At 31.8% G+C, this 15,076-nt stretch overlaps 1 protein-coding gene across 1 annotated transcript; it reads right to left on the bottom strand.

The window, feature by feature from the left end:
- Window positions 1-6,983: 6,983 nt before the first annotated feature.
- Window positions 6,984-7,753, bottom strand: LOC112741850 (uncharacterized). The gene has a single exon (XM_025791005.3). The coding sequence runs from the start codon at window positions 7,653-7,655 to the stop codon at window positions 7,230-7,232; it is 426 nt and encodes a 141-aa protein (XP_025646790.1). The 5' UTR covers window positions 7,656-7,753; the 3' UTR covers window positions 6,984-7,229.
- Between the last annotated feature and the right edge of the window lie 7,323 nt (window positions 7,754-15,076).

The following is a 15,076-nucleotide window of genomic DNA, read 5'->3' as shown; positions in this document are numbered from 1 at the left end:
TGGCTTTGACCATAGCCTTATACATCATCCTCTCGTTGACTGAGATGTCATACTCCACTTTAAACCATTCCTGTGCCTCTCTCTGCAGCATGTTGGGATGGATCCTCAGCTTTGGGACCAGTTCCTCAGCAACCCAAGCACATGAAACAGATTTACTTTTGTTACTCCTGGGGCACGTATGCTCATCCACAAATGTCTTTATCTGAAAGGATGCTGGGTAGTTGGTCCTGGCACAGTAGCACAACCAAGGGCAGTCTGGATCATAGCAGATCACCCTACACCTCTTCCTCTCATTCCTAAGGTAGAACACCTGTCTCCCAATTTGTATGTTGTACTTCTGCACTGCTGCTTTGAACTGCTCCATGGTCTCAAACTCCATATTCAACTCCAGAGTTATTTTTCCATATGGCGTGTTGGGATTATGTTGAGGAAATACAGTTTCCTCTTCGTCATCAGTTGCAGGGGGGCTACAGAGTTCTTCGAATTCATATTGGTACATCTCAGGTTCACTATCACCATCTTCTCTATTCGGGTTAGGCACCTCTACCCTTGGTGCTTCATCCTCATTTCCAGGTACAATTCTTTGCCCAGATGGTTGAGGCCTTGGATGATTTCTCCTTGTATTATCCCTCCCACTAGTTTGTGTTACATTATCTGCTGTAAAGTCAGTTGAGATACATGAGAATTGAAGCAATTTCTATTCACATCTACTCTAACTAAATTAAAAAACTAATTTACCTGTTGGGTTTTCTGTAACAGGGTCCTCTACCCTTTCCTCATCCACGAAAGGTTCTCGAAATTCAGAACCTCCATTGAGACCAGCAACATCATCAGCATTGGTCTCCTCGGTGGGTTCATTCCCAGCTTCAGCTTCTCCATGGTTACTCTCATTTACACCCTCATTCTCGGCAGCTCTTCTTTCTCGGGGTAAACCACTAGGGGCTGGTCTTGGATGTCTCTTTCTAACCTTCTTAGCCGGTTTTTTCGGAGCTGATGCTCCTTCAGTGTCCTTCTCCGCATTCCCGTCATTGGCAGCTTCTTCCCCTGCACCACTCTCACCTTTGTTCGACTCGTTAACATCAACAGTTGCCTCAGGTACACCGTCATTCATATTCTCCTTCACAGCCACACTCAACCCCATCTCCAATTCATTAACCTCACCACTGGTCTCATTCACACCTTCATTCTCCGTCTCATTAGCATGACCGTCAACCTTATTAGTAACTTCATCCTCCTTCACACTATCACCATCTGGATTGACTTCAACCACACTATCACTACTACCATCAGAAAAGACTTCTTCATCTATGATTTCAGGGTTTGCGTCAATGGGGTGATCAAAATATAGGTGTACAGTGTTGTCATTCTTCATCGCACTCTCACACATTCTCATGACTTCAGCATCTGTCCTAAGCACTCTAAGACCCTTACCTAACTCTAAACCAGGTTCTAGCCAGTACACCTCACTGTATCCAGGGTAACCCAAGTCTAAAAATAAACCCTCGACAAAGAACATGTTACATGTCTCCACATTCACCCTGTGTATCTCAGTTACTAAACCCCCGTCGTATATCACATTACCGTCAACACCCCTTTTCAAGGCACCCATGTGATGATAAACAAAGGTAACTAGACGATCCATCTAAAAAATCGTAGAGGAAAGATACAATGAATAAAACAATCAACATGATAATAATGCTGTCGACAGAAGGCACGTAAATGAGAGGATGGAGTGAAGGTGAACTTACCTCTACGTAGCGTTCTTCCTTGCGAAGACTGGGGTTGTGATGATGCCACTACCAACCCCTCCCTGTTAACGCTACGACTTCGACAATGTCTCTCAAATCCTCTTCGTTCTTCTTCGCGCCAAGTAACCAGGGCAACGTCTCTCTCTCTTTACGTGACCCTTCAGTTTTACTCTTAGTGAAACACTAAGTCACAGTAACTCACCCAGCAGTAACAACACTTGTTTGATTTGGGATTAGGGCAAAGACTAATGGTTTAGGGGAAAATTGAATTCCAATTAACCTAATTTCCACCTAGGCTAGCAATTTAATTAATTAGAAATGACAACTCAATTAAAACATGATATGTCAGCATAATCCGGTGATCACGTAGGCATTCTCCTCACCGGAGCTTAGGTCCGGCCAGGTTATGGATACGTTTGTCAGATTTTAAAATCATCCAGGTACCATTTTGTCGTTAACAATAGTCAGGTACCGCAATGTCAGCGTTTTAATCTTTCGGGTACTGATTTGGTCATTACCTCAGACAACAATAATGATATATATGACATCAAATAGCACTCAAAAGAAAACTAAAGAAAAAAAAACAGACACCTTGAAAACTAAAATTTTAATAGTGTCACAAACTGCTCTTTTTGTTCCTTCTTTCTTGTTCTTTTCCCTTTAACTTGAATCCTACTGAAAGAGCTTAAAGATATCACACAGAATAAATGAAAGAAGAAAAAAAGAAAAGAAAAGAAAAGCCACTACCTAAAAAAATAAAGATGCTTATTACCATATATTGATACATGATAATTCAACCATATGAATATATGATCTATGAGGTGCCTAATACTATTCTCACATACATCATCATATAATTACTAGTCACATTATTTAACTTAGGCACCTAAATTCTAGCATCAATTTCTCTGAATGTTATGACTTTACCTATAGTATTTCCATACCAGACCAGCTTTTGAACTGGATCACCATGTTGGTAGCATGAAATAGTGTTTTAAGTAGCTTGTTAATAATTTTACATCATTAGCTAAAGAATTAATGAACTACTCTTCATCAAAGACATCAGAGAAATTGTTACAAAGCAAACAAGGGAATATAAAATCTATATAACCAGTTAATCAGTTACCTATTGTCCTGAAAAAAATGGAGACATAAAGCTTAACATACATAAACCTACGGTTCAAGCCTTCTTCTCAAAGGATTGCGGCTTGGATTTGAGTTTGGTTTTGAATTGGGGCATGGACAGTAACTTCTCGCCACCCTGCTACCTTGGATATCAGTCACCACCATAGATGCGATTCTGGCGATTTGGTGTGCTTACTCGTCGATTCTATGCGAACACTACTTCTCTGAGACGCAGAGCAAGAACGTTATGAAATGGAGGAATAGAAACGCAAACACATATGATTTTGCAAGTTAACTCGCGATTCTAACTACCTTGGCAGCAGTACTAATAATTAACCATTAACAAATTAAAATCAATAACAATTAACAAAGTGGCAATATTTCTCTATAAAGGAGTAAAGAATAAAATTTACATTATTCTCTATGAATTATTTAACTTAATCAAAGTGGCCAACAGAACAAACAAACAAAAAACAATAATCGATTCTATATGAAATAGTTAACTCAGCGAATTATGAAAATTAATTATTCTGTAATTTACATTAAAAATGAAGAAATCAAAGGGGAAAAGTACCAGAATCAATGTGGAAAACCAGAAATTGCCGAATCAGCAACAACCAGTGTAGAGAATCGCACCTCATTGGAAAAGCAGTGAAAAACCTGAAATTCAACAAAATATCAATCAAGCCAGTCCAAACAAATTAAAATTTCAGACTCAAGAATCATAATAGCATGCTTAATTAACTATGAACTAAGACAAATATTGATAAGAAAATCCTAATTTTAATCTAAATTAACCTAATCAGCAAAAATAAAATTGACTAAATAAAATTACTAAGTAAAAATTAAAATCTAACTAAAATGTAATGAATTAAATCAGAGAACAGCAAAATGAGTTTTTCCAAAAACCTGAAAACTGAAGAATAGAGTAACAAGAAGACAGAGGTGAGGAGGTTGCAACTGAGGGGTGGTCGCCGTGTTGCCAGACCAATAGACTAGCGATTCAATGTGCTATAAGTTAACTCAATCACGATTCAATGTGCTCTTTAGAGTTCAACCACTGACAAAAATCTCAGAGAAAAAAAATTCCTGATTATAACACCATTGCTAGGAAGAAAGGCTTTTCTTTTTATCCCAATGGGAAGTGTATATAGTGACAGCTGGAAGATTATTTTTAATAAACTTCAAAATTGTTGCAAATATAAGAGTGCAGTTAAACTCAGCATAGTTGGAATTATTGCCCAAACAGCCATTAAGGGTGTATTTTTGGGTTGAATTTATAATTCAGTTCAAACCCTTTAAGCAAGTCTAAATTACCAACAATATTATGCAAATTGCCACTGAAATTCATCACATGAATAAAAAAGTCAACAGAACCACAAATTGCCACCGAAATTGAAAAGCAACAACAAAAAAAGAGTGAAAAGCTCAAGTAAAGCGTAAATTTCAGTTATAAAGTCGAAAATTAAAGAAGAAAGAACACAAAAGAAGGTTTTTCTTCTCCTTCTCCATTAGACTCCCTCAAAACAGGAAGTAAAAACCCTAGAAATGATGGTTTTATATTCATAGGCATTAAGCAATGAAAGGAATCTTGTCGAATGTATGCTTATAAAAAATGACGCAAAATCAAAATCAAAATGCAAAATAAAAAAGAAAACCCTAAGAAGCAACAATCAGAACCATAAAAAATTCAGAAAAAATGAAATAAAATCCCCAAAATCAGAACTATCAAAAAGCCCCAAAAATTCAAAATCAATGCATTCAAAAATTCCATTCCCATAGTAAAATTCAGAATCAATGCATTCAAAAATTTCATTCCCGTACTAAAATTCAGAACATTTCCATACTAAAATTCAGAATTAAAGCATTCAGAAATTCCATTTCCATACTAAAATTCAGAATCAATGCATTCAGAAATTTTATTCCTATAGTAAAGTTTAGACATTTCTTACCAATACGCAGAGGAGGAGGAGGGGGATTACAGCTGCGTGTAGAGTTGTCAGAGCTCGTGAAAAGGAGGAGGTGAGAGAGAGGAAGAAGAGGAAGAAGGAGAAGAGAAGGGAGAGGGGTTTCTCGACGGTGGTGGTTTGGCACAAAACGAAGAGCGCCCGCGCCGTCGCCGTGGAGAAGATGACCGCGCCGACACCCGTGGAGGAGAGCACTGCATCGACGCTCGTGGAAGGGAGCACCGCGCCGTTGCCCATGGAGGAGAGCATTGCTGTCGTACATGGAGGAGAGCTGCGATCGTGAAGGGTGTGTTGATGTTTGGGATTGCTTTCGAAGGGTAGGGCTAGCTTATGGTAGTGATGAACTGAAGCACATTTCTTCCTTACCTTTTTTTTCCCTAAGTTATTTGATTGGAAAAATAATTAGTTGGAATATAATTAAAAGTTTTTCTCTAAAATTTTTAGTTATGAATAATTTTAGGCAACTTTTATAAATGTTATTTATCTAATTTTTTTTATAACTCTTATAAAATGTTGTCTTAAATTTTGTATAATGCAATATTTTTTAGGTGTTGTTTTAGATATCAAAGACAACTATTTTGGTGGGTGGCTAAAAATTTTGTTATCTTTGCCTTACTCAAAGACAACTTGTTAAAAATGTTGTCTTTTTCTATCTAAGACAACATTTCTTAAATGTTGCTTCGAATAAGGGTTATCTTAGGCCAAAAATGTTGTAGTGATATAAGAACAAGACTAAAAATTAGGAAGAAACAAGAAATCCAAAAATAAAAGAAAAACAACAGCAATCCAAAAATTCAAAAATAAGAACAAGATCAAAACCAACAAATTGAGAGGACGAAGATGTTTATAAAAATCACAGCGCACATGATAGTTGACACAAAAGTTAGGCAAACTTACATCACCAAAAAAACCACCAAAATCGCCAAATCCATTTCCAATGTCACACTTATGAATCCCATAATCTGAAACAGAGTTGCATCGGAGCAAACTCCTAGTGATTTTGGATTGCACAATAAGGATGTTGTCTCAACTATCCCAATACCACAACAGCCTTTCCTTGCTTCCGCAAAACCTATGTTGAACATTTTAAATTAGACGGGTTAATTAAAAGATTACACAACATGATTTTTCAGCAAGACATGAATGCCATGTATGAGATTATTGTATTCCAATCTTACCAAATTTTGAAGGGGATTGAACAAGGTCACAGAGAGACTTGTAAATATCAAACACAACAATCTGAAGATCTCCCAATTTATGCAAATCCTGTATTCAAAACAAAACATCATTGAATGGTTTTACAAGTTTATGGTATTTTCCAAATAGTTGTCTTTGTTTGTAGAGAAACAGTAGGAGATACCTTAACAAAACTTGAGAATGATCTAACTAGGTATGAAGAATACTGGTCAATAAGAAATGAAGGAGGAAAAAGGAAGTTGGTTATAGCAGAAGCAGAGGAGAAAGCAGAAATAGAAGTCAAAGCAAGAAGCAGAGGCGGCGAGAACGCGGCGAGGAGTAGCGGCGAGAACGCGGCGGTGAGGAGCAGCGATGCAGAAGCAGAAGCTCTCTCCCTGGCTCGCGATGGCAACAGCGACGGCGGCTCCAAACTTCGCTGGCGGCGTCCCCCTCCCCCTTCCCCTCGTATCTTTTCTTTTTATTTTATTTTATCTTTTTTTTAATAAAAAAGACGTTTTATAAAAAAAGGGTATTTTTGTCATTTAGAAAAAAAAATTATTAGAAAGGACGATTTTAAAATGTAATACAACATTAAGGACGATTCTAAATCAAAAATTACATCAGAACGGTTTCGATTCTAACCCTCAACGTTAGGGAACAAAACAATACTTATTCCATAAAATTATTATTTATGGAGTCTCTTAATCTAAGAAAATTTTTGCTTGACAAGAATAATTTTTAAAGACTTCTAGATGATAAAAAATTATTAATGAACAAATTAAATTGTTTATCTAAAATTTCTTGATAATACAATCAATTTAGATGTTCACTCTAAAATAATTGACCCAATGAATATAGGTTGCAAACATTTAATGATGAAACATAAATCATAAGCAAATATAGGAAGGCATATTTAATCAATAAAGAATATCTGAATAGTTGAAAGGAGAAGACATCATCATAATAATTTCATGATAATAAAGCCATAATCTAAATATAATTAATGATGTATAAGAGAAAAGTACAAAAGCAATATCAATATAATAAACTCATGAAATTAAAAAGAGGAACATAGTGTTTCTTACACCAAATTAAACAACAAAGATATAACAATAATGATAACATCAATCATAAAATTCTAATACTCTCACATGCATAGCCCCATGCGTAAGGAATACCATCCATATTGCATGTAAGAAATGGAAGATTTGAATTAATGGGCAGAAGGTGAAGGTGGTGGGGAGAAGAAGGGAATGCTGGTCGGGATTGAGGGCATGTTTGGCAATGGTGGAAGGCTCATCTGTGGGACTGTTGTTGGGATGGTAGGGATGCCAGCAGGAAGAGGAGGCAAAGTCGTCACCGGCTTCGGTAGCGATGATGATGGCTGTGGCAGTGATGGTACAATGGTGGGCAATGGAGGAAGGTTGCCCTGAATTGAGGGCAATGTTGGAATTGAGGGCAGAGGTGGCAATGTTGCTGTTGGTTTTGGCAAGGTTGGAATATTGATGCCAGGGGGCAAATTCGGTATTGCACTTGTTTGCAAGAGATGGCGAGCTGCTAGGCTCATGCTCATGCTTGACAAGGTGATGAGAGCAACAAGGAATGAATCCATGATGGATCTTCTTGATGATGATGCCATGATTTCAATGAACTGAGAATGGGATATAGGTATGTGTGTGTAAGTTATTTAATTTAATTTGCTTTTGGATTATGATTGCATTGGATGAGAAGCCAAAGGATGGTGCATGGTCTTATATAGGGCTTGCTAGAGAGTGTGATATGCGGACACATAACATGTTTAAATTTCAATTATTCAACATATAACTCAAGTTTGGAGAACTAATTGTTTTTGTTAGCTCACCTTCCTATTTTTGAATAAATCGTTTTTTATTATATATGTTTCTTTATTGATGTTGATACGAGGTGGTTGGTTTCCTATATGTAACTTGTAAGAGATATTCTTATTGATGAACACAAATATTCAAACGTAGGATGACCAACTTCTGATCTGATGCTTTATTCTACGTAATAATAATAAAAAGATATTATTACTAGGATAAAGTGTTTTCTGGTTTCTTGTTTAATTTAAAGAATATTTAATTTGTACTTTGTAGGATAGATGTTTGGAAGAAGGGGGGTTGGACAGATCCAAGAGTTGGTTTATCTAATGGAGTAGTTCGTTAGTAGAGTAAAAGGGGGCGATGGCCACCCCACCGGCTATTTCATGATTATTACAATGCTATATGTATTTTGTAATTATTAAAAAAATGGGTAAATACTTGAGCTTCTTTTGTGTGTTTTTTTTTTTTTTTAATGTCTGTTTATCCGGAAAATTCTGAAAGAGAAGGTAGATAAAAATACGTTTGTGCATAGTAATTTTACATGTGCCGAAAAAAAAAGGAAGAAACTTTTGTTAAACACAAAAATGTGAGTGTAGTTGTTGTAAATATAGTCTAATTTATTTCGAAATTTTGGCCCGCATTTATTCGATTTTAAAATTTTTCATATTAAATATATATTAGTGTAAGTTATTATTCCTCCAATAGTTTTCATATTATACTATTCATAGAACATAAATAACACTATTTAGTTTTGGATTTTTTATTTAAATAATAAGATATAACTTTTATTAAAATGTGTAAATTGTCAAATATTTATTTATATACGTTATGTGATACCTACCTCCCGAATACTAAAATTCATATCACAACAAAAATATATTCCGGACGTCCAATCATCGAGATATGTTGCTTTATGTTACAGATTTTGGGTACATTTTGGGATATGAAATAAATACCGAAAATAAAACTATGCACCCGGGATAAGTTTTTAGTGGTTTTCGAGTCTTAATATTCGAGATACATATTCAGACTATAGAGAGTTTTTGAATGGAAAAAGTATTTTGTGGTGCTTAAAGGATCAAAATTAGATTTGTATGCACCGTTATACATAAGTCTAAGGGAAAATTATTGTAAAGGACCGTTAAGAAGATTTAATTATTAAAAAGGATCTTTAATATTAAAATTATTAAGAAGGACCAAATTTTTTTATAATATTAAAGAAGAACAACTAAATTTTTTTATAAAAAGATAAATATATCTTTAATTATTTTTTATTTTTTTTTATAATTTTTATATTAACAATTTTTTCTAAAATTTTAGTAATTTTTATTATTTATTTATTTATTTATTTACTTTTCTGATCTTTTAGCTTTATTTTTCTTCTTGGCTAAAGATCACAAAAATAAAAAAATAAATAAAAATTATTAATAAAAATTATTAAAATTTTAAGAGAAATAAAATTTATCAACATAAAGAGTATAATTTTTAGAGACCCTGCATTTTATATTTTCTTTGGGGTATAGCATTTATGTTAATTTAGCCATTGAATTATAATAATAAAATATGATATAAATTTAAAGGTAATTTACGTTAATAAATAGAGATTAAAATTATACAGATATCCTACATAAAATTATTTGATTACACATCTGTTTTAAATATATCTATATAAATTAAATTAGATAAATTTAATTTATTAATAAGATAAAATATCTAAATAAATCGAATTAGGCCATTTCAATTTATTAAAATAAGTGAAAAATTATATCTGCACTAAATTCTTTAATAAATCTAATCAATCCAATTCAATTTATTATTATAGAAAATACATGATAAATTGAATCAGTTCATAAACTCAATTTACTATAATACATAACACGAAATAAGTATTATTGTATAAGTATCTGAAGAATAATTATTAATTTAAAATTTTAAATGACTAATTTTAAAAAATAATATTTAGTAAAACTGTTATTAAAATTTTATTTTTTATTATTATTTTAGTAATTTTTATTATTTAAGGAAAAATTATAAAAAATAATTAAAAAATAATTAAAGATATATTTGTTTCTTTATAGAAAGATTTGGTTCTTCTTCTTAAATATTATAAAAAAATTTGGTCCTTCTTAATAATTTTAATATTAAAAGTCCTTTTTAATAATTAAATATTCCTAATGGTCCTCTACAATAATTTTTCCTAAATCTAAATGTTAGATTTGTATATTATAAAAATTTAAAAAATTCAAGTACACAAATATATGAAGATTAGATTTGTGGTTTAAATGATAAATTTGTTAATTAAATTTGTATCCTTTACATCCTAATTAAACACATTATACTTTAATAATATTATAAAATATTATTTTTATAATATCAAAATTAAAAAATAAAATAAAAATAGGTGATAAAGAGAAAAAGTTAGAAGAAAAAAAAAAGAATTTTTTAATTTAAAAAAATTAATTACAATTAAAAAGTATTATATGATATATTTTTATTATAAAATTAATAATATATAATAAAGTATATAACAGATATTTTGTATTAACAAAACTCATTCAAACCCAATAAACAACTCACTAGTAACTTCATATAATTGCAATCAAAATCATAGTTTATTATAAATAAAAAAAACATGGTTTATATGCTTTGTCAAATCGGTACCGATTTTTTATTAGTAAAATTTTGGGGCTAAGGTAGATATAATAACTAAGGTTGTGAGAATCGGACCGGTCAATGAACCGGTAGAATGACTGATTTAATGGTTTAAAGGTTTAATTGAGGTTTAGCCGAAATTCAACCGGTTTAACTAAATATATATTAAAATTATTAAAAATTTAATATATAATTTTAAATATTTAAATTTAATAAATTTTAGGTTAATAAAATTTAAAACTATAGTTAAAAATTAACAAATTACTTCGACCATCATATTTTGTAACTAACAAAAATTAAAATAAAAGAAGCATATTCACCTCAGAATTTACACAAATTTCATACTCTACCACAGCACATCAACTCAGAATCAGAAAGAACAAGAAGCAGAATCACCAAATCAGAAAAAATCAGCATAAACTCAAACAATTCAAAATAAGAATGATAGCATAAAGTCATAAACAACTCAAAACTAGAAAAAATTTCAACATAAACAATGTAGTAAAGTAATGCATCATAACACCATCAACTGAGAATCAAACAAATCAGCAATAAACAAGTGAAGCAACTCAGAAATCAAAATAAATAAAATTAACAAACACAACAGAGGAAACAAATAAAAAACTAAAGTGAAAAAGGAAAGAAATCAGTGAAAATAAACAAGACCACAAAGATGTTGAGGGACGACGAAGATTGAAGAACTCACGGGCGACGGCGAAGAGCCAACGGCGGCACAGGTACGTTCGCACTTCAGATAGAGAGGTGCTCGACACAGACACAGGAGAGATGTCTCGGAGACAGAGGCATTTTTTACGACGAGAAAGAGGCGGCTGATGACGGGGACGACAGAGAAGACTGGCGGCGTCTGAGACTAATAGCGAGATAGATTGGAGAATTTTGCCATTTTGGTGAGACTGAGAGTGAGAGAGAAGAGAGAAGCAGAGAAGCTCGGGGAGCCATGCACTTCAACCACAGCTCCACCGCTTCCTTCCTCCGCCGCTGCCGTGCTCCGACAAGCGCTCCGCTCACTCTTCCACTGCTCTCCAAAGAACCTTTGAATTAGGGATTTTGATTTTGGTATGTTGGTGACACTGAGAGTGAGAGAAGGAAGAGGGGATTGGGGGCATTTGGGCTACACGTTTTGTTTTTGTTTTTTTTTTAATTAAACCAAAACGACGACGTTTGATGTTGAAGGGGACAATCGGACTTCAAAAAAAAACTGGCCAGTTCATTCGGTTTACTGGTTAATCACCGGTTCGACCAGTTTTTTACCAGTTTTTTGCAGACCAGTTTTAAGCATTGACCAAACTGGCTAACTAACTGGTTCTCGATTAACTCAGTCGAACCGACCGATCTGGTCCAATTTTCAAAACCTTGATAATAACAATTCCTGTACGAGGCAAACGATGACCACACATTTAGAATATTTGTTTTAGATCTTAAAGAACTGGAAGATACTTTCTCCACCATAGACAATTCCTCAGACTATATATAGGTGCAGAGAAAAAGTTTGTTCATTTAAGAGATTTTGTAAATTTTAAAAAGTTTGGTCACACCTTTTAGGTTAGTACTGAAAGTAAAATTTTTTTTGTGAGAAAAGTATCTTTTAAACTTTGAAGGACCAATTAATAAAAAAATATAGAAATTAGTTCACAAATAATAAAAAATAACATTTGGGGTATACTTTGTTATTTACTATACGTCAATGCTAGACATATCAATTTCTAAGTTTCCATTACTCATAAAAAATTTTGTACTTTCCTCCAATTTCATAACCCTATCAAGTAATTCCAGAAACTTAAAACTAGCCTTCAATTTTTCACTCACCAACTTCCCATTCTTATCATTCAACTCAAAAGTATTGCCATCAACCTCATTTTTTTTCCAGGGTTAATACTTAAATTCGTCTCTGAAACGCGATCTTCATTTTCATCTTCGAATGATTTTTTTAATCAAATTAGTCCTTGAAAAATAAAATATAAGCCAAATTAGTCATTCCGTCAGTTGGATGATGACGTGTCACTTGACATATAAAAAAGTTTTTTATAGTCAAAATAGTCCTTGAAAGTCCAGACATAAGTCATTTTCATCCCTCAAATTTTAAAAATTAGTCAAACTAGTCCTTATATAATTTTTTTTATTTTTTTTCATAATATTAAATTTGAAATATTTTTTTATACTACTAATTTTAATAGAAATGTAATTGACAAACAAAACATTAGTAATTGTATCTTTTCTTCTTAAAAATTTTTTCAATAAAATTATCTCTCTCCTTTAATTCTTCTCAAAATCTCTCTTATTCTTTTCTATTCTAAAATTTTTTTCTTACATTATTACATTTTGCTGGAATATATATAAAATTGAAATGTATGTATTTATTAACCTAAACAAAATTATATGCTCAAAATCAAAATTTATGTATGTTAACCTAAACAAAGTTATACCACTATTTCATATGTTTGAGATAGATTATATAATTTTTCTTTTAATTTCACAAATCAATGAGATAAAATAAAATAGAAAACATTATACCTATGCATAATACATGCTAGTCAGCACTAGTACATTATATAAATAGATATGCTTTGTATTAAAATAAAGTTTCTTTAGTTTTAAATGAAATATTTAAAAAATTATATTAGAATATTAAGATTCAAAAAGTGATTCCATAAATCATTTTTTCAATTATTGAGTTTTACTATATAAATTAAACAATAATAAAAATTATAATTTTAAAAAATTTAAAAGATTTAAAATTTAAAATAATTACTATATTATTTAGTAAAATTTAAAATATTAAATTTTTAAATATATAATCAACAATAATTTGATAAACACATTTAAATAAAAAAAAATTCACATAAAAAATTACAATATAAAAATATAAAATTTTAAAATACAAATGACAAAACAACTTTATAAAAATTTAATTATTTTTATTATTTTATATAAAGAGAATTTTGTTTATTAAGGTTTACAAAATAATATTAAAATTAGTAGTATAAAAAAATATTGTAAATTTAATATTATAAAAAAATTATATAAGGACTAGTTTGACTAATTTTTAAAATTTGAGGAATGAAAATGATTTACGTCTGGATTTTCAAAAACTATTTTGATTATAAAATTTTTTTTAACATGTCAAGTCACTGACCTACCACGTGGCGTGCCACGTGTCACTGACCTGTCATGTGACGTGCCACGTCATCATCCAACTGACGGAAGGACTAATTTGACTTATATTTTATTTTTCAGCGACTAATTTGATTAAAAAAACCATTCGAGAATGAAAATGAAGATCGCGTGATCTTTCAGAAATGAATTTGAGTATTAACCCTTTTTTTTCAACTCCAACAACTTCAGATTTTCGCACTCTAACTCTTTGTTCTTCTTCCTCAAATTCTCAATGATTTCTTTGTCCTAACCCAGTTTTCTTCACCCCTTAAACAACGTCTCATAAAGCTCCTATGCCTTTTCATACTGTTGCACTTTCTTCTTCAATTTATCCTTAACATCAATTGTAGCTAGACTTTGAAATTGAAACTTCTCTTCAAGTTGACCAACTTAGGTTTTAGGTTTTTTTTTTTCTCTTGTTATCAAAACCTCTTCAACTCTGTCATAATCTTCTTTTTGCCACTTAACTCGAAGAATTTTAATGAGTTCAGGAATGCTCATCGTCTCCAAGCTTTTGTTACTGGTTGATGAGACAATTGGGGGTAGCCCAGGTTCGACTTTTGCTTGAATTGACATGACAAGGACAAAAGATTCGAACTTTGGAGAAAAAAAAAAGTAGAGTTCCAAAAATTATTGCCTTTTCTTTGTTTGAAGCTGAAAAAATGGAAGCAATGTCATTGTGAACGAGGAAGAGAGAAAGATGAAGAGAAGAAGCATGTTTTTCTTCTTTTTTATTAAAATTATAATAATAATATAAAAATATTTTTTTTAATATTATAATATTATTATTATTATCATTATTATATCTCTTTAAAGCCCAAAACAACTAAACTATTTTTAGATTATTAAAGTTCTTTAAGTCCCAACAATTACTCAAGCCACTAAACTAAATATCTCAAAAAGAAAGGGACATAAAATCGTCGGTCCGACTAAACTATCTGCTGGTTCACAAATACACTAAACTATCTGCTGGTTCAGGAATGCTCATCGTCTCCAAGCTTTTGTTACTGGTTGATGAGACAATTGGGGGTAGCCCAGGTTCGACTTTTGCTTGAATTGACATGACAAGGACAAAAGATTCGAACTTTGGAGAAAAAAAAAAGTAGAGTTCCAAAAATTATTGCCTTTTCTTTGTTTGAAGCTGAAAAAATGGAAGCAATGTCATTGTGAACGAGGAAGAGAGAAAGATGAAGAGAAGAAGCATGTTTTTCTTCTTTTTTATTAAAATTATAATAATAATATAAAAATATTTTTTTTAATATTATAATATTATTATTATTATCATTATTATATCTCTTTAAAGCCCAAAACAACTAAACTATTTTTAGATTATTAAAGTTCTTTAAGTCCCAACAATTACTCAAGCCACTAAACTAAATATCTCAAAAAGAAA

Source organism: Arachis hypogaea, chromosome 14, assembly GCF_003086295.3.
Source record: "Arachis hypogaea cultivar Tifrunner chromosome 14, arahy.Tifrunner.gnm2.J5K5, whole genome shotgun sequence".
Taxonomy (NCBI): Eukaryota; Viridiplantae; Streptophyta; class Magnoliopsida; order Fabales; family Fabaceae; genus Arachis; species Arachis hypogaea.
This window is presented reverse-complemented; position numbering and strand designations above follow the sequence as displayed.

Excerpts from the sequence above, each read along its gene's own strand:
- LOC112741850 (XM_025791005.3), bottom strand. The coding sequence starts at position 7,655 with ATGGCATCATCATCAAGAAGATCCATCATGGATTCATTCCTTGTTGCT.